General features: G+C 34.7%; 1 protein-coding gene across 1 annotated transcript in view; it reads left to right on the top strand.

Annotated features, from left to right (window-relative positions):
* The window catches only part of AEBP2 (AE binding protein 2), a 51,516-nt gene extending 28,454 nt beyond the window's left edge, over positions 1-23,062 (top strand). Inside the window, exons 4-9 of the mRNA XM_031670623.2 lie at positions 8,850-9,036; positions 11,475-11,599; positions 16,296-16,363; positions 18,372-18,485; positions 20,911-20,937; positions 21,491-23,062. Of these exons, the coding sequence (XP_031526483.2) occupies positions 8,850-9,036; positions 11,475-11,599; positions 16,296-16,363; positions 18,372-18,485; positions 20,911-20,937; positions 21,491-21,536 (567 nt within the window). The 3' untranslated portion in view covers positions 21,537-23,062. The remainder of the gene's footprint in view (positions 1-8,849; positions 9,037-11,474; positions 11,600-16,295; positions 16,364-18,371; positions 18,486-20,910; positions 20,938-21,490) is intronic.
* The last annotated feature ends 845 nt before the right edge of the window (positions 23,063-23,907 follow it).

The raw sequence follows: 23,907 nt of genomic DNA, 5'->3' as shown, positions 1-23,907 counted from the left end.
ATATTCTCTCTTTTTTAATAGCTTCATAGTGTTCTGTTGTGTGGCTGTCGCGGTTTATTTAAACAGACTTGTATAGACGTTTGGGTTGTTTCTAGTCTTTTGCTTATTGCAAATAGTGCTGCAATGATGAATCTTTGAACATAAGTCATTTTTGTGCATGTATAATTATATTGTAGGAAAAATTCCCAAAATGATGTGAATGGTTGGATCAAAGGCTAAGTAAATAAACATTGGTAATTCTGATAAATACTTCCAAACTGCCCTCTCTAGGGGTTGTGCCCTCATCAGCAATGTTAGAGGGTCTGCCTTCTTCATAGCTTTGCTGAGAGGGTGTTGTCAAATTTCTGTATTTTTGCCCAGCTAATAGATGAGAAATTGTATCCTAATGTATTAATTTCCTTTCCCTTTATTATCAGTGAGGTTGGCCCTCTTTTCATGTGTTTAACCACTTGGCTTTCTTTTTCTTTCTTTGTTCTTTTAAAGATAAATAATCTCATTGCGCTTTATGTTGGCACGTGGGTTTTATAACTTTAATCACCCTAGTCTTTCCTAGTCATACTATGGATCCTGGCCCTGAAGTGTGTGACCTGGGACAGCTTTTTAAACTTCCTGTCTAACATATAGCTGGTAATAATAGTTACCTCGGAGTTGAACAGTATAGATATCTAATAAATGTAAGAGATTGTTGTTAAAGTAAAAAATCATTTACTTTCTCTTTGTGTGTATTTCCATATATTTTTCTTCAAGGCAGCTATTCTCTGGCTGGTTGATTATGATGTTCAGGTTAATTTCAAGCATATAAAATGGATTTCCCCTCAAGATTTCTTTTTAGAAACTGTAGTGAGGCATTGTTCTGTAAGTCATAGGAATCGTTTGAATCAGGAAACTGTTCATTGTTGTCTGCAGTACCTGGCAGTGTGCTAGGCATTTGGGAAGCAAGGTGAATAAGGAAGGTTGGCCTCTGCCCTTCTGGGAACTTACATTCTTTAGGTTCATACAGATCTAAGTAGATTTAAGTAGTGAAACATGTGTGACTATAGAGAGAGGAGGTGATGATGTTTGAGGCCAGTCTGAAAAAAACTTTTTAGTTATAACATGACACAATGTACAGTAAAGTATTTATAAAGTAGGCTTAAGTATTCAACAGTTGAGGATTTGTTTCATATGTTTGTATGCACCTGTGTGCACCACTCCAATGAAGAATATTTTCAGTGAAACCAGACTTGTTAATGGCTCCTCCCAGTCTGTCCCTCTCCCATCCTTTGTTCCTTGCCCCAGGCCATATTATGGTTTCTGTCATCCTGACGTAGTTGTGTGAACTTCTGTGTCTGACTTTTTTCACTCAACAGAATAGCGGTGAGATTTGTCCTTTTTTTTTTAATATGTACCAGTCATTTTAAAAAATTGCTGTGTAGTATTCCAGTGTACAGAAAACCATAGTTTATCCATACACATGCTGGTGGGCAATTTGGTTGTTTCCAGACTTTGGCTGTTATTAATCAGGCTGTCCTGAATACACTGTGCTGAGTATCTTCTGATTGCACGCAAGTACTCATTTCTCTTGAGTGTATACTTATGAGTGGAATCACTGAGTCATAGAATAGGACATATTTAGCTTTAGAAACTACAGACTTTTCCAAATTGGTCATATCATTTTTCATTCCCACCAGCGTTGAATGAGAGTTAGTTGCGCTGCATCTTGGTATTTGCAGTCGTTTTAATTTTTAACCATTCTGGTGTGTATGTAGTGGTATCCCGTTGTGGCTTTAATTTTTATTTCCCTGGTGAGTAATGATATGTTGAGCACATTTTCATGGGCTTCTTAGCTATCTGAATTTCCTGTTCTGGGTGAAGTGCCTATTCAAGCCCCTTTCTATTATTTATTTTATCTAATAGTTTAGCTTTTATTATTAGTATGTGAAAATTTGTGTGTATTTTGGGTACAAGTCCTTTGTCAGACACATGTATTGTAAATACCTTCTTCCAGTCTATCTCTGGTTATCCTTTTTATCTTTCCTAATGGGATCTTTAGAAGAAGAATACTTTTTAGTTTTGGTGAAATCTACTTTATCAACTTTTTTTTTTAATGCTTAGTGCTTTTTGTATTCTGTTTAAAAAATCTTTTGCCAGTCCTTACTATATGAATATGAGGGGATCTTACAAGCTGAGAGTTTTCTTTTACCGTGATAGGGATCATTTCAGGTGTGTGTATGTGTATGAAGCAATACAGCTTACCTACCATGAAACTTACTAAGTGTATTACTTAGTAGTTTTTAGTGTATTCACTAAAATACTAGTATTCACTGGAAAAGGTTGTGCAACTGTCACCACTAATTATAGAAATAATGTGCTTTTCAAAGAAAGAAAAGGAAGCATAAAAGAATAAAACTTAGGGAGTAGTATATAGTTTCACATATGTAGGTGATACTTTATGGTGGCAATTTAAAAATACTTAAAAAATATTTCTGACTAGGGAGCTTGGACTATCCAGAAATTAAGTGTAATAGCAGTTGATTGCATAAGTTTCTCATGTTGAATGTTCCTGTGTTTGTTCTGTAGTGAATATGGTGAGTATGGGTCAGAAATAATCATGATTGACGAAGGCTTGAATATTCAGTGCTGCTTTGTGCCTTGCACATCACTTACATATTTTATCGCATTATGTATCTTAACTGATTTAATCTGCACAATTCTTTGAGTTAATTGTGTTGGTTGCCCTCATTTTTTAGATGAGGAGATTGGTTAAAAGAGATTAAATTTTTTCTAAGGTCATGGGCAGTTAGCACCAGATTGAGGACTTCAGAGATAGTGTGAACCCAGGGGCTGTGTCCTTAACCCCTTGTGCTCCAGGGCCACTCAGTAAGTCCTTGTGCAGGAGGGCTCCTGTGTGACGTGTGTTCTGTACATTGTCACTGCATTACTCTTAGTATCTCTTACTAGCTGTTAGTGTGGAACTTAACGATTCTAGGGAGTGTATGGTATTTTTTATCTTTTTTATTAGAGTCACTGTATGCTGTAAGAGTTCAGTCTTAGTCATATCTTAAACAGCATCAGTGTGGCTGCTTGTGCTGTTGAATGGTTTGTGTGGGATAATTGATACCTTGATGATGAGTTTGTAAAAATGTGCACTGTCTTTACTGAAAATCTGTAAAGTTGTTAATTCTTTAGAATGAAGCCTGAATAGAGAAAAGGGATGGAGACTAGGGAAAGGAAGGGCTAGCATAGTGCCTGGAGTTGCCTGGCTGTGACCAACCTTGGAAGTGCACAGCCAGCAAAGCTTTTTCTTACTTCCTAGTCTTGACTTGCTCTTCTTCCTCCACTCTGTCACATGGAAATAAGTATTTTATAAAAGTAATGCTTGCTTCATATTAAAAATTTTGATATTTTAAAGCTTAAATAGGAAGATGGTATAACTGTAATCTAACATGTGTAGAAAACTTGACTTCTATATTTGACTTCTTTGCATATATATATAAAGAAATCAATGGAATGGTTTTGCACCTATGTGTACCCTACCTTTTCAGTTCTATATTGGACATCATTTCATGTCAGTGAGCTTATTAACTTTTTAGTGGTTGTATAATATTTATGTGTGATAGTTCACCATATTTTTTTGATCAGTTTTTCTCTTGATGAATTTTTATGGTCCAGTTTTCCACAGTGTAATTAATGAACATAGCTATATTTTAAAACATCTTTTAGATGATTTGGATGTACACCTAGGCTTAAGAACTTAAGTTGACAAGATATTTCTCTTATGGGGGACCCTACAAGAGAAATAACCACTTATAACACCAGGTGAGCTTTGTTATAAAAGCTGATAACTGAACATTTCTATGGTAAGTGCAGTTACCAGTTCAGTGCTCTTTGAAGGGGGAAGGAAGATCTGTGCCATGTGCGTGTTGGATGTAGGGTGTTGTTTCTATTAGGATGCTCTTTCTTCTCTGGGCCCCCTTGATTATATACTTGCTTGTTCTTCATTCCCCGAGACTCAGTGGTTGCTCCTTCCCACCCTGCTTTGCTGGCCTCTGTTCTACCTGACTTCAAAAGGCTCACCCTCCCGGTTCTTATCTAGTCCTTTGCTTTTAAATACTGTTTATATTCTGATTACTCCCAGATGTGTATCTCTAGCCCTAACTTTCCCTCATGGATTCCAGAATAGAATATTCAGCTTGGATGTCTAAACAGCCATTTGAACTTAACATGTACAAAATCTTGGTTTTCTGTTCCAAACGTAGTTCAATTTTGGACTCAGGAAATAATAAGATCTTCCATCTGGTTACCTTAGCTTTAAGAGCCCTGCATTATTCTTGATTCCACTCTTAACTTCTTCTAAACTCCTCCTAAATACATGAGCAAGTCCTGTCAATTTACCTGCCTCTCAGTGTATTTTGTATATAATTAATACTTCTCACCCTGCTGTTTTATTCCCAGTTCATCTTCTGTGGTTCAGTTAGTTACTACTGTTGGAAATCTCTGGTAACGCCTCACTTTTTTCCAATTAAAGCCCATATTTCTTAGCATGATGCCTAATAAGGCTTCATATCAGATGTTTACCTGTTTCCCTCCTCATTCATTCCCTTGCTGTACCTTCGTAGGAAACTTCCAGCTTATGCTTCTACTGGTAGATCTCAAAAGGCTCACACTTTGCCCTCATTGTGGTTTTGTAGAGGCTGTGCTTTCTATCTGAAAATCTTAAAGGCTTTTTGTTTTGGAAACATTTTAGATTGACAGAGAAGTTGCAAAGCTAGGACAGGGAGTCCAGTTTCGTCCAGTTAGTTTCCCCAGGTGTTACCGTCTCACATTCCTGTGGTACATTCGTCAAAACTAAGAAACCAACATTTCTACCTGGAATTTTGTTTTCCTTCTGATCACCTGCTAATAACTGTCTCATCTTCCGTGAAACTGGTGTTTTCTCTTCTGTGTTTCAGTACCCCCTTGTAGATTTTCATAGCACCTACGGGAATATAAATATGAGAAAGACAGTCTTTGTGCTAGCAAGCAGTCTTAGTATTGCTTCATTTGAACAAATCTGTTTGAAAAGACTGTAATTCCATGTTTCGAATTTTAGAACAGCTACTTGACCACAACAGTAGCTGACATAATGAATGTTTCAGTGGATTTGGGAGATAGAACATTTACAACGTTCCATGTCCAACAACCAGTTTTTTCCCGAATTGCTGAAACAGGTTTGCTTTTTTATCAGAACACCGTGTGTGGTGGATTGAGTTCAGTGGTCATTGTAGGTGTGGGTGAAAGTGAATATATGAACATTAGAATCATTCAGCATCATGAAAGGCTCAGGTTAAGAGGAGTGAAGGTACTAAGACGATTTGAGGCAACATGATGTCTCTTACCCTGTTCTCTGCGATAGACACTAAATGAGTGGAATATTGATTAGATGATGCTTAAAATGATTTTTAGGGTAAAGGGTTCTTGGTTTTTTTTTTTTTTTGTATTTTAGTGAAATGTGATTCTGTTTTATTTCTTTTCATTAGAAATACTCTTTTCTCTCATTCTGAATTCTCATTGTACTTTCTTGGGTTTTTGTTTGTTTGTTTTTTTAGATTTGTTTTTGATTCTTGATTGATGATATTCAAGATCAAAGAGAACAATTTGCTATTAGGATTCCCGTTAGTATTTTTATTTCCTAAGCATTAATCATTATTGGTTAAAATATACTTGTGATATTTACTCTCTCAGTTCTTGATAGTACTGGGGCTGACTCTGCAGTTTTGAAGGAACCCAGGACTGAATGAATCCTTGAGCCTACTGGGACCCCAAGGATAATCCTGGGGGGGAGTCATATCGCAAAATCCCTTTGAATTTAAACCGGGGACTTGGATCTGAACTGTTGCCAATTGCTGCCTTAATTGTAGTCAAGTAGCAGTTCTAAAATTTGAAATGTGGCGTTTCCCAGCAAATCAAATAACCAGAATTAACCCAGGAATCCAAGGACAAAGACTATCTTATTTATATTATATTCCTTGAAGTATCTGACACATGGGCTACAAAAGATGCTTATTTAAAGTATGTTTTTAGAGTTGGTGTTAGGAAATACAAGAGTGATGTCTTCTAAAATTGAGAAGTTAAAAAAAAAATCAGTATTGCATGGCTTATTTCTTTGGCAGTACCATATAATAGAAATATGTGTGAACCAAATGTGTCATTTAAAATTTTTCATTGCTACGTTAAAATGACTGAAACAAATGAGTATTATTTAAATAATATCTGACTTAACCGATTATATTATTTCAGCATCTTGCCAGTATACAGAATTAATGAGATGTTTTGCTTTTTTTGGGTACTAAATCTTCAGAATCTGCTATGTATTTCGTATTCACAGCACTTTTCAATTTGAACTAGCCTCATTTTAAGTGCTCAGTAGCTGTATGTGTCTAAAGGCTAAAATATGTTAGACAGTGCAGAACTAACCCAAAAGGAGAATTCTGCTTCACTCCTAATTCCGTCGCAAAACATTTCATCTATATTGAGATTTCACAAAATTTGCAGGTGGTGAAGTAGATTCACACATTTAAGTTGTTCCAAACATTTAAAAGTTTTTCAGTAGTTCAATTGAATATCAGGTTTTAAATTAAAAATTGAAGTGGTTGTTAAGGAAATACAAATAAAAACCACAATTAGATACCACATTGTACTAGGATGGTTTTAATAAAATAAATGAAAAGAACAAGTCTGGGCAAGTACGTGGACTGATCCTTGTGTAACCTTGCATATGCTTATACAACACTGAGTACACTAAATACCACTGAATTGTACACTTTAAAATGGTATGTTATGTGAATTTCACCTCAAAAAATAGTAAAATTAACTAAAAATAAAAATTCAGCTTCTGAGTTATGGCAGCCTTAAAGTGTTAAGGTAGAATTTGGCTAGTGGCTCCTGTGGTGTGGACAGTGATGTGCTGTGGCAATGTGTGGTGATCTACAGAAGATGGAAACTCTTTTAAAGAGCATTATTCTTTTTCGGTCCTCAAACTAGGTGTAGTAAGTTTTCAAATTCTGAGAGTTCAGTAACCATTAGATGCCAAACTTCTCATGGTCAGAATCTATAGCTGAGCATTCTTGATGTAGGCTTTCTGAGGACCACACTATGGGTAGGGTTGTTGTAAGAGTTAAATGAATTGTTAAGCACTGGATATGGCTAATTGCTGCTTTTCAAGGCTCCCGTGGCACTCTGTGCCTTACCCCTGACTTAAGTCCTTTGAAGTTGTTGCTTTATATACGTGTTTTGCTGACCACATGTAAGCTCTGTCAGGGTGAGAACTATTCATCCTTATACTTCTAGCATAGTACTGGACATTATATATAATTATTTCAACTAAAATCTTGAGTCATTCCTCTGCCTCTTAATTTAGTGCTCACCTTAGCATAGGCAAGGATTTTTTGTTAGCAAGGCCAAGCACCATTAGAGCCCATAACATGCCTTTGTATATTGACATAAATGGGGTAATTATTAATGGCATGATAGAAGGATCTTGCTGTGAAATGTTTCAGCCAGAATCAATTTTATCAGAATCTATAAGCTAACCTATTTAGAAATATCTATGATTTGCAAGATGCTTCTGGTTATATATATATATACACATACACACACACAGTAAAAATATGTTCCTGCCTTCAAAATGGAATGGAAAAGTTGAGTTGGGATAAGTCATCTAGTTATGTTCTGAAAGTGTGAGGATGTCCTCAAAGGAGGATGAGCTCCCTTTCACGTGGGCAGATTGAGAGAGACTTTATGAATAAAGTTACGGTCTCTACTAACAGAGGGTTATAGTGTGTTCTTAGAAGTTTAAAATGGTAGCGGTACCTAGACTGAAAGAAAGAGCCTTGGAAGCATGTGGAATTTTTTGGTGGTATTATCTAGAAAAACATAATTAATTTGAACCACCTGGGAATGTGATGGATCTATGTGATGGGAAACATGACATACTTGCATGCTTGGAGTTTGGTTGTGAAGTCAGAAACTAAGCAACTTGGATAAGTTACTAATAGAAAAGCCACCAGTAGTCCAACTGTGCATTTTGCTGTTTGGGGTCATTTTGGAAAATGGTGTTTGTTTTAATTAGTGACATTCATTTGTTAGAAGACCTGCAGATATTATTTCCTAAGATCTAACTAGAAATCTCACACTTGTACTGTAGCTAATTTGAGCGTTGTAACGTTAGTGATATCCAAATAGTGTACATCCATTGTTGGAACAGCAGATCTGCCAGGTGACCTGGGTAGTTAGGTTACCCTGTTGTCTTCGCAGTCTTGCGAGGCAGCAGTAATTAATGGAACTTACAATGGGCTGCATGAGACCAGCCCTGAGCATAAGCTTTTTCCGAGAGACTAGATCCAGTAGTTTAAACGTCACTGTTAACTGTGTTTCTTTCCTGTTACAGCAGTGTGAAACAGTAGGGAGTCTGCTGAAGGTTTTGAAGTAGCATAAATCTTAAGATAAAATTAACTTTAAAAAATGCAGGAATTCAAGTTATTGTTAGATTATCCAGTTCTTTGATGTGAAAACAACTTATTGCTCCTCTTAGAAAAGTGATTAATTTCTAGGGTTTTCTGGAAAGAAGATTCCACTGTTTTGGTCTTGTGTATAGTGCTAAGAGCAGTAAACTGAGGAGTCAAGAAACGTTCCAGCTCTGCTATTGCTTAATGTGTATTACTTTGTACAGCCTACAAAACGAAAGGGTTGTACTGATCCCTCCTAGATTCTTTCTGGAAATAGTTGTGTAGTGTTACTGATTAATTTGTGAAAATACGAAATATTCACTCGTTCATATTACGCTTGTGTCTTACACAGCATCCCTGACGTCCTTTTTTATTTTTATTTAGTGTGTTGTTGGTGGCTGCAATGCCAGCTTTGCTTCTCAGGGAGGGCTAGCTCGCCATGTACCGACACACTTCAGTCAGCAGAACTCCTCAAAAGTTTCTAGCCAGCCAAAGGCCAAAGAAGAATCTCCTTCTAAAGCTGGAATGAACAAAAGGAGGAAATTAAAGAACAAAAGACGGCGCTCATTACGTAAGTGCTCCACTGCGTGTCAGTATGTATTAGGTGGCATTTATCTGTATCTTGGGCTTTCGTGCAGATTCAGTTTTTACCACTCTTCAGCTCTGCTGATCTGTTTTTGTTAACGGTAATGAACAGATAGGGTCTTGGTCTGTCGGTGTGAGAATTCAGTGATGTTTCTACCTGTAGTATCAAAGGGAGAGTGAGCGTACTTGGCCTTAGAATACACTCTGTATAAAATTAGATTTTGAGGGCTACTTTGATTCTAAGTTAAGACGAAATTTTGACAGTGTTAGTGTACCTAAAAGTATTTTGAACATGTTAAAGATAAAAATGAGGTAAAAATTAAGTGACTTCCTCCTCCAAAGCGATGTGTGTGAGTAGCGAAACTGTCTAGTCTGTGTCTCAGTACTTAGCCGTCAGTTGGGACACATGTGAACATAATGACCAGATTATGAGATGGAGCCTCGATATTTACGGTAGAATATAATTAGATGTTTGTAAACTTTTGAACCAGAGGAAAACAGAGTCTATTTTTCTGGTCTTCAAAAGGTTTTTTGATTACATAGCTCATCAGTTAACAAAAATGGCTGGGCGCCCAGTCCTAATTTGTGTATTTATACAGTGTATACAGGTAACACTACTAATGCACTAAGAAGGAATAGTGGAAAACGTTGAGATTGGGTGGAAAAAAAAAAGAAGCACAATTATTTTCTTCCCCACTTTAAGGGGCCATGACACAGATCTGCTTTGGAGACGATTGTTCTAGTTTAGTGTTCTTCATGCTTTAATAGTGGACAGAACATTATTAAGGTCTGAGTGCATACAGTCTGGAGTGTGAGGGCTCCTTTTATTATTCTGCGTTTACTTCAAGTGGTGACTTTTTTATGTGTGACTCTTGAGTGAGGGGTGATAGATTTGAATGAGTTAGAGGGATGAGTTACTATTTTCTCTAAGTGCTTATTGTTACCAGGAAAAAGCATACTTGGAGAGGATGGAGAAAGCACGCGTTTCTTCCCCAGTAGCAGCAGGTTAAATAGGAAGGGGATTTGTTTCTCACTGTTAGTGAGACTTCTCTCTCCCATAAATGTCACGTTTTTTTCCGTACTGACTTCCCATTATCACTGTCTTATGGGTTCTGTTAGTTTATTGCTATCTGGCATTTTGCTTATTTCCTTTTGAGGAAAAAAAAAATCCAACGAGAAAAGATCTGTCTTCGTTGTTCTACTGAGTATGCCAACTGGTAGATTTGTGTAGATGTACTAAGAGCTCAGTGAATTGTGGAGATAAACCCACTCCACATAGGAGCAAGTCAGAATAGTGTGGTAAATCAGCATACATGTAATTCAGAATATGCAGTTCCAAGAAATCAAGCCATTTCTTTTATTGTCAGTGAAGTTTAATTTTTAATTACAGATCATCTTAAAATATTTTTAATTTTTAACTACAGATCATCTTAAAATATTTCATGTATTATAAAGCTCCACAATTGTGAAAAAATAAATTCACTTCCTTCCTTTGAACAGATTTTATCAAGAATAAAAACAACACGGTGTATAATATTAATAGGATGAAAGCAGAAGTTTAAACAATGTTCTTACCAAATCTTCAATGTATAACTTTGTTATCATACTAAAAGATTAAGCTTAGTCTAGGTTTTTGAATTTATTATTTAAAAACGGTATAAGCTTATTAATATAAACTGCTTTATGACTTAAGGCATTTTATCATGAGCATTTATTTTACTTATAATCTGTTGTATTTCCATTTCACAAATAAGGAACCAGGCTAAGATAGAATTAAGCAGCTTACCCAAAGTCACACAGCTAATACCTGGCAAAATTCGGAGTTAGAATTTTGGTGGACTCATTGGCATTCAAAAATGTCTTTGTAGTTTTCTTAGATTGTTAAAAGGGTTAGTCATAATCAAGAAAATGCTTGTCAAAAATCCAAATTTGGAATTTTTTTGATTAGATATTAATATAAAATGCACATGAAAAATATTGCTTATGTTTGGCTGAGCTGGAGGAGATCAGTGTACTGCAGAGATAGAGACGTTTATCAGATTATTGGAAATGCAGGACCAGTGCTCAGGAGAGATGCTGGAGTAAAATATATGATAAATGTATAAAATACTTCATAAAATATATGAAAAAGATACAGCTGGTATGTAGGTTATGAGGTTCAGGCTAGAACCTCACACACCAAGGTGCAGAATTAACCCACATTCACTTGTTAGTTGGAGTTCTGTTTTTGTACATCCTTGTCAACTGTATTCTGTGTTTTGAAAGCAAAGAAAATCTCGCATTTAAACACTAGATGTATACTTGTTAATTGTTTCAGGCTTTTTTATTTATTGCATATTTTTGTGGAAAACTGACTGTTAATGGCTGTTTGGCATACTTAACATTTTTCTAAATATTCTTTACCTCTTTTGTATTGACTTTTAGCACGACCACATGATTTCTTCGATGCACAAACACTGGACGCGATAAGACATCGAGCCATATGCTTTAACCTCTCAGCTCATATAGAAAGTTTAGGGAAGGGACACAGTGTTGTTTTTCATAGTACTGTAAGTATTTGATTTTTTCCCCAAATGTTTCCCACAATTTGACACTTTAATGATTAAGCTGAAATTTTTAACCTTTAATTTGAGCTATTTAGAAATATTAGAGTGGCATTTGGGATGCTAGGCATTTGAAGATCATCTCTGACTTACGTAAACTAGGTGTGTTTTCTGATCTTTGGTTTCCTTCTGTATAAAACTGGAACATTAAACGTCTTCTAATTCACTTCCTATGTGCTGCATGCTCCTCCATCACCCCTATAATGCACATCTGAAATTTGTGTTAAATAGAAAATAAGATGACTACTAAACGAAAGCTTCATGAAAGAGGGAATTTTTATCTGTTTTGTTCTGCTGATGTACCCAAGTATCTAGAACCGTGCCTGACACATAGTGACACTTAGTATATTTCTTGAATGACTGTTGTTCAACATGGAAAAAGAAAAGTATTGAATTTGAAAAAGCAATAATAACTTGTTTATTTTTGGTTACCTAGGAATGAATAGAGTTGTTCTCATACCCCTTGCCATTTTATTATCCAGTCATCTTTAAATTGGTGTAGGTAAGTTAGTGGAGCTAAATTTTAGACCAGACTTTTGGTGATTTAAATCTCTGAAAAGAGAGATTGTTTAATTTTGGCTGTTGGAATAGAAAATACACTAAATTTAGAGTTTTAAAAAAAAATATTCCAAGTAAAATACATGAGAGTTTAGATATAAATGATCAGTATTGATATCTTTGCTAGATCTAATCAATTCACCCCCAGTCTCTATTGAGATTTTCTTGGATTTTCACTTTTTCTTCTGTGTTAACCTTCTAATTCAAAATTTCCAATTTTGATTTTGATTCCCAGAATTAAAGGCAAAAAGGTAGAAGATTAGACACACAGGAAAGGGTATTTTTTCTGAGATGGGCGTACATACGAGGTGTGAGTTTGGGATTGAGGAGAGGTGTACCATACTTAAAGCTCTTTCAGAGAACCTTTGAAATATGGTTATCTACATAAGAATAAGAGGGTTGGAGGAAGATTAGAGGCTTTGAAGACAAAGTTAGAATGGCCATGCTCAGAATTTAGTTGGGATTCAACAGGATCAGGAGCTTGCTCAGCAGTGATGGTTAAGAGTCCTCTGGAATTTGATAACATAGGTTTATGATTTGGTAGGTCTGTAATTTTTTTTTTGGTTGAAATCTAATATTTATTATCCAGGTTTACATTTGTATATTGTTAATAGGAGATAGAAAATATCAACCATTTTGTAAGTTGGAATAAGCTGAGGATTGACTGAAATCATAAGAAATATTTCATGATGATTTGATAAAGTAGACTTTTAACTATCTTATTGAATAAAGCAAACAAAGCAAAATAAATTTTTTATCCATGAGCTTTTTTTAAATTGAAGTATAGTTAATTTACAATATTGTGTTAGTTTCAGGTGTACAGCAAAGTGATTCAGTTATGCATATATATGAATTCACTTTATATTCCAGTATAGGTTATTGTAAGATATTGAATATAATTCCCTGTGCTATATAGCACAGTAGGTCCTTTTTTTTAAATCTGATCCCATACTTATGATTTGTTCCTCTTTCTCTCCCTCTCCTTTTTGGTAACCATAAGTTTGTTTTCTGTTATAATTGTCCTTTTTTTAAAGGTCAGTAAGATGTGGTCAGTGGCCTGAGGGCTTATTTGTTCATTCATGTAAAAACTGAGCACTTACGTGTGCCAGGTACTAGTTGATACAGCAGTGAACAAAACAGGCTAAAACAAAACAAGAAAACATGCCTACACTCCAGTGGAAGAGACATGATAAAGAAGATAAATTAATGAAATTTAAAAGAAAATGAGAGTATGAGCCATTCAGTTATTAGGAAGATGAATGTCATAGCCAGAGGGAAAATAAAGCATAAAATCCTGAAGTGGGCATATGCCAAGTATGTTTGAAAATCAGCATGGAGACCATTGTGGCTGGAAGAACTGAGTGAGGCAGAGGGAAGAGGAATTGTCAGAGGTAATGGGGAGAACCTCGTTGGACTATGACCTTGGCTTTTATTCTGTGTATGTTGGAAAGCTTTTGGAGGAGTTTGAGTAGCCATGCTCTGATGTGATCTTTAAATAATATTTATTGAAGTATAATATAAACTGAACCCATTTAAAGTGTCCAGCTCTATGAGTTTAGACAGATGTGCTTACCTGTGAGACAGGTACCACCACCACAGTTAAGATACAGAACATTCCCATCGCTCAGAACTTTCTTGGTGTAGCTTTATAGTTCGCCTCTGCCTCTATGCTCTGCCCTGGAGAACTCACTGGTCTCTTCCCTCACATAGGTTTTAATGTGCTCACTTTGATTTCTGTATTGAGAGCAGATAGTAGGTGAGGGTGAGGGAGAGAGGGGATCAGTCTTTTCAGTATGTCAGGTGAGAAGAGACTGGAATGGTTGTACTGGAGATGCTAAGAAGGGTTAGATTCTGGATATCTTTTAGAAGTAGTATTGACAGGAATTAGGGATGGGTCAGACGTTGGGAATGATAACAAGAGGAAAGGATGACTCCAGTGTCTTTGGCCTGGGCAGCTAGCCAAAGGGACGGACTTGCCATTTAATGGAGTCTGTGAGGTGAGCATACTGGGGGCAGGGGAGTAGTAGGAGCTGTAATTCCAACACATCTGTAGAACATCTAATGCTTCTGTCATGTAGGCAGATGGATTTAAGAGTTTGAGCTCAGAGGAGACATGTGGTTACAGATAAGGACATGGAACTTTCTAACATACTAGTAGTGTTTAAGGTATCAGACTGGGTAAGATCACCTAGGAAGTAAGTATTAAGTAGAAAAGAGAAGAAAACTAAGGACTGAGGTTTGGGGCTCATGAATATTTAATGGTTTAAAGAGCAGTACATCTGATGAAGTAATGGTCTACCTAATATAATAATAATTACCTCTACATGTTAGGGAATAGAGACGACAGTGATAAATAAGTTTGTGTTTTAAAAGATGAAGCAGCAGCTTTCAGTGCTTTCATTAGAGCAGCTCTCTGTGAAGAAATCCTTAGGCTCACCATGCGAGGAGCGAAGATGATCAAGAAAATGGAGGAGTTAAAAATGTGATGATGATCTTAGGAGTGTGGAAGAAAATGTAAAATTTACTCAGAGTTAGAAATAGTCTATGAAGATGAAAATGAGTTTTTAAGCTGCAGAAAACATCTGAGAGGATTTAAGCGCATGATTGATACCAGTTTGTCATAAATTTAAAAAACTGAGGAATAAGAGTGATTTGCATCCCTAAGTGACATTGGGGAGGCAGAGGTGCCTTGACTGAGGAAAAGTCACAAAGGTGTGGTATAACCTGAAGGACGCTTTTTCCTGGGGAAAGTGGAGGGAAGAAGCACCCATATTGGGAAAAGGTCTTCCTTGGAGACCGCAGGAAGAAGAGGGGCTAGGTGAGGAAGTTCTCCAGAGTTCCATGACTGTGCCTGGGAAGGTTTTTGATGGAGGTGGTTTGTGTTAAACGGAATCAGTAATCAGAATGTTCAATACTAACTGTAGGTATAACTTTCCCAGTTATTAAATTAGCTTTTATAGGAGATAGCCACATGATAGTGAAAAATTCTATAGAAAAATGTGTATGTAAGATACTATTCTGTACAGTTTGCCTAATTTGTCTTCTTTAATTGAAGCGTTTCTTTTGAGTCTTCTCCAGAAGAGGTCAGCAGAATCCTAGTTACCAGTCAGTTGGCTTGCTGTACTTGGTTGCTTTTCATTATGTTTCTATCTTACTTCTTTGTGGAGAGATTGTGTTTTAGCATCCTCAGATCTGTCTTTTGGGCTTTTTAATTAATCCCATTACCAAGTCTAGAATTAAGGTACTTAACTATAGATTTTTAAATAATGGGATTAGAAAGTATTTCAGTTTTGTATGAAGCACTGTTTTTACTTCTCGTATGTTTTAAGGATGACATAACATTATTTTGTGAGACTGGAACTTGGTGAAAATCTTAAGATTTAGATTATTAAAACATTAACATTGCTAATTTGGTTAATACAGCAGTTGTAAGAGTTATAAAATATTTTGATTTTTTTAATCATTACTTTAGTTTTCAGAATCTGGCAAAGAATGACAAGCATATTATTTTTCCTAAAATAGGTATTTTTGTTCTGTTTGAGCCACACTTTAACCTAGGTAGCTTCCTTAAAATTGAGCCTAAACACTGATTGGTTAATGCTTTGTTTAAAATAACACAAATCAACCAAAAACAAAAAAACCCCAAGCAAACAACAAATACCTTAATCATAAAAAGGAAACTTCTCCCTCCTCAGCATTATTTTTCTTTACTGTTCATTTGTTCTTTAAAAAATATTCCAGCCAATATGGATTCTTGGTTGGCTATCCAGATCAGCTAGACTTAGTAAGTAGACATTAAAATAAACAGCATCTTCCGTGTCTTATCAAAGATAATATGGTTTCAGTATTTGGCTGTACAAAGCTTCTTTAATTCCTTTTTTTCTCTTCTTTTTCTTTTGTGACAATCTGTGATTAAAGGTGAAATTGCTACAAACCAGAGCAGAACAAGATGTTGTGGTGGTAGTATGTGGTCTAGGATATGCACACTTAAAAATTCTTGATTAGGACCAAAAGTGTTTTTAAATCATGTATTAAAATGGTATTTTATAAGTGGTTTTTATGATTTCTCTTAAATCATTACTAGGTAATAGCTAAGAGAAAAGAGGATTCTGGAAAGATAAAACTTTTGCTTCATTGGATGCCTGAAGACATGTAAGTATTTGGAATACCATATATAAATAATAGACTGATGTCTTATTTTTATTAAAATCTTATACACAAAATGACGTAAGTTACTGGATTCAAATATAAAAGACTTACAGAAATGAAACCACAAAATATTTTGAAGTTGTCAGCATTAAAAAGTTAATCTTTGAAAGCTCTTAAGAGTACCTAGCTCAAGGTATAAGCTTTAAAACTAGCTTTTAAAATTGTTTGTAATAAATATAAGTTGTTACAGCAACTTTAATTCATTTTTAGAATGTGATTATGTTTAGCATTTTTAGTGACTCACTTAGGATGCAAGCAACTTTTGTCTTTGATTCTTTGTCTTTGTTTGAAACCTGTGCCTTGATTTAAATCATTTATTTAAAAGAAAACTCTATTTTCCAGCACACAATTAATGACATTTTATAGAAAAAGCAATTGACCAGTTTTCCAGGAGTGTTACGTTTTTCTTTTGAGTTTTAGTACTCTCTTTTAGAGCAATTCTGGCCCAGATTCTCCTTAATTTAGATGTTTCATGTTCAGTTTTCCTTTTATTCTTAAATTTTTTTTGTTACAAAAGGTAGTGAAGGTGTATCACAGAAATGTTAACAGCACCAAGAATAGAATAAATGTAAATGAATGAATTCTCACTAAAAATTAATATGTGGTTAACTCTTGTCCTTGTTATTAAATATTTTTCTACAATATTGTTTCCCAAACTTTGTTCTAAGGAGATGTTAGTGAATGTGATGTGAATTAAGAGTTTAAAAAATTGTGGGGGGGGTGTGTAGCTCAAGTGGTAGAGTGCATAATTAGCATGCACAAGGTCCTGGGGTCAATCCCCTCCATTAAAAAAAATAATAATAAATAAATAAACCTAATTACCTCTCCCCAAAACAGACAGACAAACAAAAAAATGAGTTTAAAAACAGATTTGTAAGTTTACAGTGCATGTTAGCATATAAAGTAAAAAAATCTGTGATAGTCAAACTTCCATTAGTATGAAACATACTTTCCACCTCTTTCCCCCTCTTCCCTTCTGGGTTTTAGGAAGCTGCTACTCCAAGATATTTTGAAGTGGCCATATAAAATTTATTTAATGAACTCCTTTTTACTGTACATTAGTTAATCATTTTTCTGTACTATTAAAAAAAGAGACATTAAAATCTCTTTACAAATTATGCAGAATGTTAAAGATTTTGATAGGCATTACCTTCCTGAAAGTTTGTACCAATTTCCCATCTCATCTACTACATCAGAGAGCTTATTTCTCTGGCTTATTATCAGCACTGGCCATTGGCACTCTTAAATTTTGCATTTCTTTGATTATGAGCAAGATACTTAATTTTAAAACTGATTATATCTTTGGTGAATTAATGGTTTATATCCTTTGTCTCCCATTTCCTTTTTCCCTAATGAGTGCTCACTTTTTTCATACTGATTTTTAAGAGCTCTCTTAATATTAAGGTTATTTTAAAAAAAATGGAAATGTCTGTATGTTCTTAGTACTTTGGAAACCCATCCATCCAAATATCAGAATGCTTTCATTGGAATTTCCCTATAGGATAAAATTTCTTTAGATTCAGAATTTTGTTCACCTGTGCATTTTGTTTTTAAAGTAGAATTTAATCTGGTGGGATTTTTACTTATTTCTTTGAAACTAGGTGTCAGATTTCCATCAAGTCAAGCTCAAGCTCAGTAAGTTCACTTAACAAGCTTAAATGACACTTAAAATGACAGGGAGTGTGTTCGAATACTTGTTTCTAAGTTTGATGTGGCTTTGCCGTCAAAAATTCATAATTCATTCCCAGATTTATGCCTGAAATTTCACCTTGCTGTTTCTTGCTGGGACTCTGTGTTCCCATACTTAGATCACTGAGTTTCCTTGTCTAGAAGCTTGTTAACTTAGGTGGCCCAGTAAGACTAGCAGGAAAGGCTGGGTAATGTGAAGGTATATGAAGGGTAAGTTTCAAATTAATTTTTTTTTGTATATGACTTGTTTTTTAATTCATAGTCTGCCTGATGTGTGGGTGAATGAAAGTGAACGACATCAATTAAAAACTAAAGTAGTTCATTTATCAAAGCTACCCAAAGATACTGCCTTGCTTTTGGACCCAAACATATACAGGTAATTTAATTCTCGATTTGATGTTTCATGTTCCACGTTTTGAATTTTAATCTTTAATCTCCTTAAGTTTTGGATATAAGATTAGAACTTACTTTTAAGTACTTAATTACAAAATCAAGCACATGTTGCTTTCTGGAGCTTTGTATATGGAAATTACATCACAAAGGCTTATAACTTGTAGACGCTACAAAGATACTGTTTTGGTGAAGTTTATATGCCAGGTTAATTCCAACTTTACCTTGAGTAGCTTAGATTGTGATATACATAGTATTTTGAAAATAAGTGCCTTTTGTTGAAATACGTAATTCTTTTTATGGTACCAGAAATGTTGACCTGGGAGTATATCACATGTGTCCTAAATATCATTAATGGTTGAATTTTTTAAACTTATACTCTCCCCCGACTTATTAGAAGAGCAGTTTAAATATTATTGTGTTTGTTTTTAAGAGGTAGCTCAGCGTGTTCTCATTTCTAACGATTTTCTGATCTGACCTTTGTTTTAGCGCGCTGGGCATATGAAGGTATAGGGGGGAAAAGGAGAAGACCCCAGCATTTCTGGCTATGTGCTGACTCACTTTGCTAGGTGCTTTACACATACTTCATCCTCACAGCATTCCTGTGAAGTAGGTGTTCCTGTCTCTGTTTTACAGATTGGAAATCTGAGGCAAGAGGTTAAATAGCCTGCCCAGGGTTACATAACCAGTACGTGACTGAACTCCATACTGCCTCTGTCCAGATGACATAAACTAGCATGATTACAAGTGGTGAAAATGCTTAAAAGGCACTCTTAATGGGTGGACTTTCTGTATTTTAAAAAGGAATTGTAATTTAATATATATTTTACATAGGAACAGGCTGCATGAGAATAAGATGACATATGATGATTGATAAGCCCAAATATGAATTTTGCTATCATAAGGAGACTACAGTCTATGCCAAATTTTGAAACAATTAAATCTTACTCATTCTGTGACTCAACTATTTAAAATGTTATCCAACATAGTGGGATGCCTATACTTTGAGAAATCTCCTAAGAATGAAATTCTAACATAATGGCCCTTACCATGTAGGAACATTGAGATTCTTCAGTTTTCCCTACTCCTGACTTTTAAAGTATTTTTTTGGTGAGGGTGCTAAATATAAAGAAACTTGTTTTTTTGTGGGATGAGCTAGGTTATCAAAAATTAGAGAAGACAGTGAAATGACATTAAAGGAGAAGATTCAGGGACGTCCACCACCAAAAATACGAGAAAGTTAGGATTTACTTTTCTCTTTATCTAGAAAAATAATTGAATATTCTTTATTTACTGGTAGATAATTTAGGGTTTATTTCTGCTTATTTTTTGAAAGGAGTAATTAAAATTAGCATTCTAAGAGAGTGGTGTTTTGGGAGAGCCACCCTGCTATTAGGACTGGTGGTAAACATCCCCTTGGCAGTGCGTTGACAAAGGGGCATGAATCTTAATTATAAGATAAGACTCACTTCTGTGTTTCTGCCCTGCATTCTACTCCCCACTCTCTGTAGGTCTTCCTCTTTCACAGAATCAGCTTACTTTTGCTGTTCTTACGCTATGTAGGAAGCAATTTGGTATTTTTAGTGAAAAGTGACCCCCATAAAATCATTCAAGCTCAGAACTGATATCCAGAAATACATAGGAATTGCATATCGCCTGTTCTCTCTGAGTGTAATTCTGTAATTCTGCAATTCTTACTGATTTCTTGGGTACTAAAGATGTTCTTAAGACATATTTAATGCTTCTGTGGAATTAATCTTCTTTAACTGTAAACCACCCTCCACCCCATCTTAACATTTAATGTTAATAATAGTGGAGTCTAAACTTCCATTGCTTCTACTATTCCAGTAGTTAGAGTTAAGTCTACCCTAAAGTGGTGCAGAGTCGTAGGACCCCCTACATTTGCCATAGTGTAACATTTTAACAGTGCCTTGGTTTTGATTGAGAAAACTTGTGAAATTAAGTAAGAGGGGGAAAAGCAATTACTCTGATTTGTTTTAGGAGAAATAACTTGCATAACTTACGCATATCTCAAAGTAAAAGCATGGCAAACCTTCCAAAAAATGATATTAACAAAATATGAATGAATATCATATTTCAAAATATGAATAAAAAGAACGTATTTCAGGTTTAAATATTAGTTTTAAAGTTCTCGGTCATTAAAATGTACGTGTTAAACATGATTTTTTTTAGAAACACATTATCAGGCTACATAAAAAGAATTTATTAAATAGCTATATTATGTAACTAAATTTATGTCCCATTATGTGAATGCTTTGGAAATAAATAGTAATGATGATCAGAGTTCGTCCCATTGCCTACATTGCCTATTTTTCATACATATTTGTATTTTTGAATCACTTGTTTTCCTGCAGTTGAATAAAAGAATATTCCTTTTTCTCTTTTTCTAGAACAATGCCGCAGAAGAGGTTGAAGAGGTAAAAAATAAATAAATACATAAAAAGCAAACAAGCGGGGACACCTGCAGTCTTAGTCACTGACAATGGGTTTAGTAAAAGTTGCACATTAGAGTCAACCCCTTTCCTTTTTTTGTTTCTTAAATCCAGTATTTAGAATAATATTTATGCTTAGTGTAAACATTCTGTGAATGAAGTAGGCTCTTCTGTGGAATATATTAATATATTACTGTATATCCACATTTTCATGGAATGGTACTGTGGGAGACTGAGCAAACACTCTTCTGGCAACTTAGTGGAACAGCTTCTTAAAGGCTTTGCATGCTTGCTGCTTTAAGCTGCTTTTTTTTTTTTTTTAAACCCTTTAGTGATTACAGTAGTTTATATTGGAAAAACAATTACAACATGTGCCCTTACAAATACCAAAAGCACTGTAAGGATAATTGTCTTGACAGTGTCTATTGATTTGAAGTCATATTAGGAAATATTTAGACAATGAAAATTATCAAGAGATAATTTACCTTTCAATTATGATAAATAGATGTGATTGGTTGCCATTTGTGTTCTTTTGCAGAACTCTGATAAGAAAAGTGTTCAATTTGTATTTAAGCAAACAGTGAACGACATTTGCAATCAACTAAAAATTCGTCTATCGAATTAGGGCTGAAAATTTCTGTTAAAGAGTGTTGCAGTATGTCTGGTGGCTCCCCTTTCAGGACTAGGGTTTTCTCATGGAGTACAGTATGTTAATATTTACCTATATAACTAATCTGTTAAACGGTTTTTGAAAAACCTCTATTTCAAATTATTTGAATAATCCTCGTATTTTCATTTTAACCTATATAAGCCTCTAATTTTTTTTTTTCTGAGGAAAGCATTTGGTTTGAGTTTTTTTCTCTTAACATAAAAATTGTATTTTTTTTAAAAGTATCTTCAGACTGAATCCTTTATACACCAAAGTTGGTTTTGAAAAGGAAAATAAAATCACTTTCTTGCTTAGTAAGCAGGAAGCCATATGGATTTTTTTTAACTTACAGAAATGGAAATATGTGTAACTTGTTAGTATTGTATCAAACAAATGTTGCATAGAGATAATAGAACATCGCTTGTAAATAATTCAGCAGATTTGTAATATATTTTTATATTATGAAATGTACTGTAGATGTTTTTCTAGAGGCATGAAAGTTAAATGTATATATTATGGGTAGAAATAATATTGAAGGATATTGTAACTCACTAGTGCTGCCAGAGGAATTGTTAATAAAGCACCTTCTTTAACAATAAATGTCTTTTGCAGACTTAAGGGACTGTGTACTACTGTTAATATCTATAAGAACAAAACACATTGAACATCCTTCCAGAAAGTCTTTGAGGGAGGACCTATACCCATAATAGAATTATGGCACTCATTTCTGACAGTGACCGTGAAATCAATTATTTCCTTACTGTTGGAAGGACATATTGTAAAGTATGTGGTTATATGCAGTCAAACTGCAGAAAATACTCCTGATTGAGGAGTCTTCACTTTACTACAGTGATATAAACCAGCAGTTTTTACACTAAAATTTTTTAAAGAAATGATAGACAAAAATATAGAATTAATAAGCCTTTGGTTCCAAAATGGGAAAGGTTCCATGATACATAAATCATTTCTCATTTACTTAAAAAAACTAAAAAATAATAAAAAAAATTATGGGAGACTTTATTCGTTAACAATGGGGTAAAGAGCTATATACATGAAATGAGTCATATAAAATTAAATGAAGTGCAAATAAAAGCACTGCTACTATAAGACATTCTGGAATGGTTGTTTAATAAGGGTATTATTCATATGATCTGTAGCAAATGTGATTTTATTTTTAAAAAGAAAAGAAAAGCAGTGTGTTTTCTTACTATTTTTTTGTTTTCTTTTGCTTAAGCACTTCATCAATTGCTTTATTCTGTATCTACGAAGTAATCTGCAATCTTCTTTGTTCTTTTTAAATTTTGATTTGTTATAAAATTGCCAAATAGAAGTGTTTCAGATATATAGTTTGTACTTGTATTTTCTATTTTATTGCCTCATGTTCTTGTAAGTCATTCTTAACTGACCGATGATTGTAGACCTTGCCTGAGTATTTTTTCTAATAAAACAAAGCAAATCACATTTAGCTTCAGAATTGTAACAATTCAATTAAGTTTTAAAACGACATCTGAAATATACATCTAATGTTTTCTTCAGGGGCACAGCGAATAAACTAGTTTTCTCATCATGTAGAAATACTTAGACGTCAAAACCAAATTTCATGGTTTTTGCATCTGAGTACTCAATCACTCATGATGCTCTGCTGCTTATCTGACTTTGTTCTGATACTATTTACACACCAAAAGGAATATGGAATTAAAATGAAGTAATTTTATGACTTGTACACACACACACACACACACACATGTATACATGCAATTATGATTGGGAAGTAAGTGTCACTTTTTGGTTTATAATGTTCATTTAGTGATAACTATCTCTGTGTTACTCCTCCTGCCCCTGTGCCTGTGCGCCACCCCCTGCCCCCACTCCCGCCATATGTGATGTATTTGTAATATGGCACCTGAAGTAATCATTGTGTTTTCAGCAGCAACCAGAAGTGCAGCCCACGGGCATACCCATTCATTTACCTGGAACTGCTTTCTCCCTGTAGTGGCACAGTTGAGTCATGGCACTTTATTGCTTGAAAACCTGAAGTATTTACTATCTGACCTTTTAAGGAAAAATTTGCCAATACTTGGTTATAGTTGATAATATTTTTGGAAAAATAAACCTAGACTGCACAACTTAATATGATAGTATTTAATATCACTTTAATATGACAGTATTATCTTGGTAATAAGCCAGCACGTCAAATTTCAGTGAAGCTGTTTCATATACATTAGAGTAAGTATTGCCATATTAGGTGCATGCAATACGTGTTTTGTTTTTTTTTAAGATTTTACATTGGATTTCTTAATCATTAT

Source organism: Vicugna pacos, chromosome 34 (genome assembly GCF_048564905.1).
Source record: "Vicugna pacos chromosome 34, VicPac4, whole genome shotgun sequence".
Taxonomy (NCBI): domain Eukaryota; kingdom Metazoa; phylum Chordata; class Mammalia; order Artiodactyla; family Camelidae; genus Vicugna; species Vicugna pacos.
Note: the sequence above shows the minus strand (reverse complement) of the source record. Positions and strands in the feature narration are given on the sequence as shown.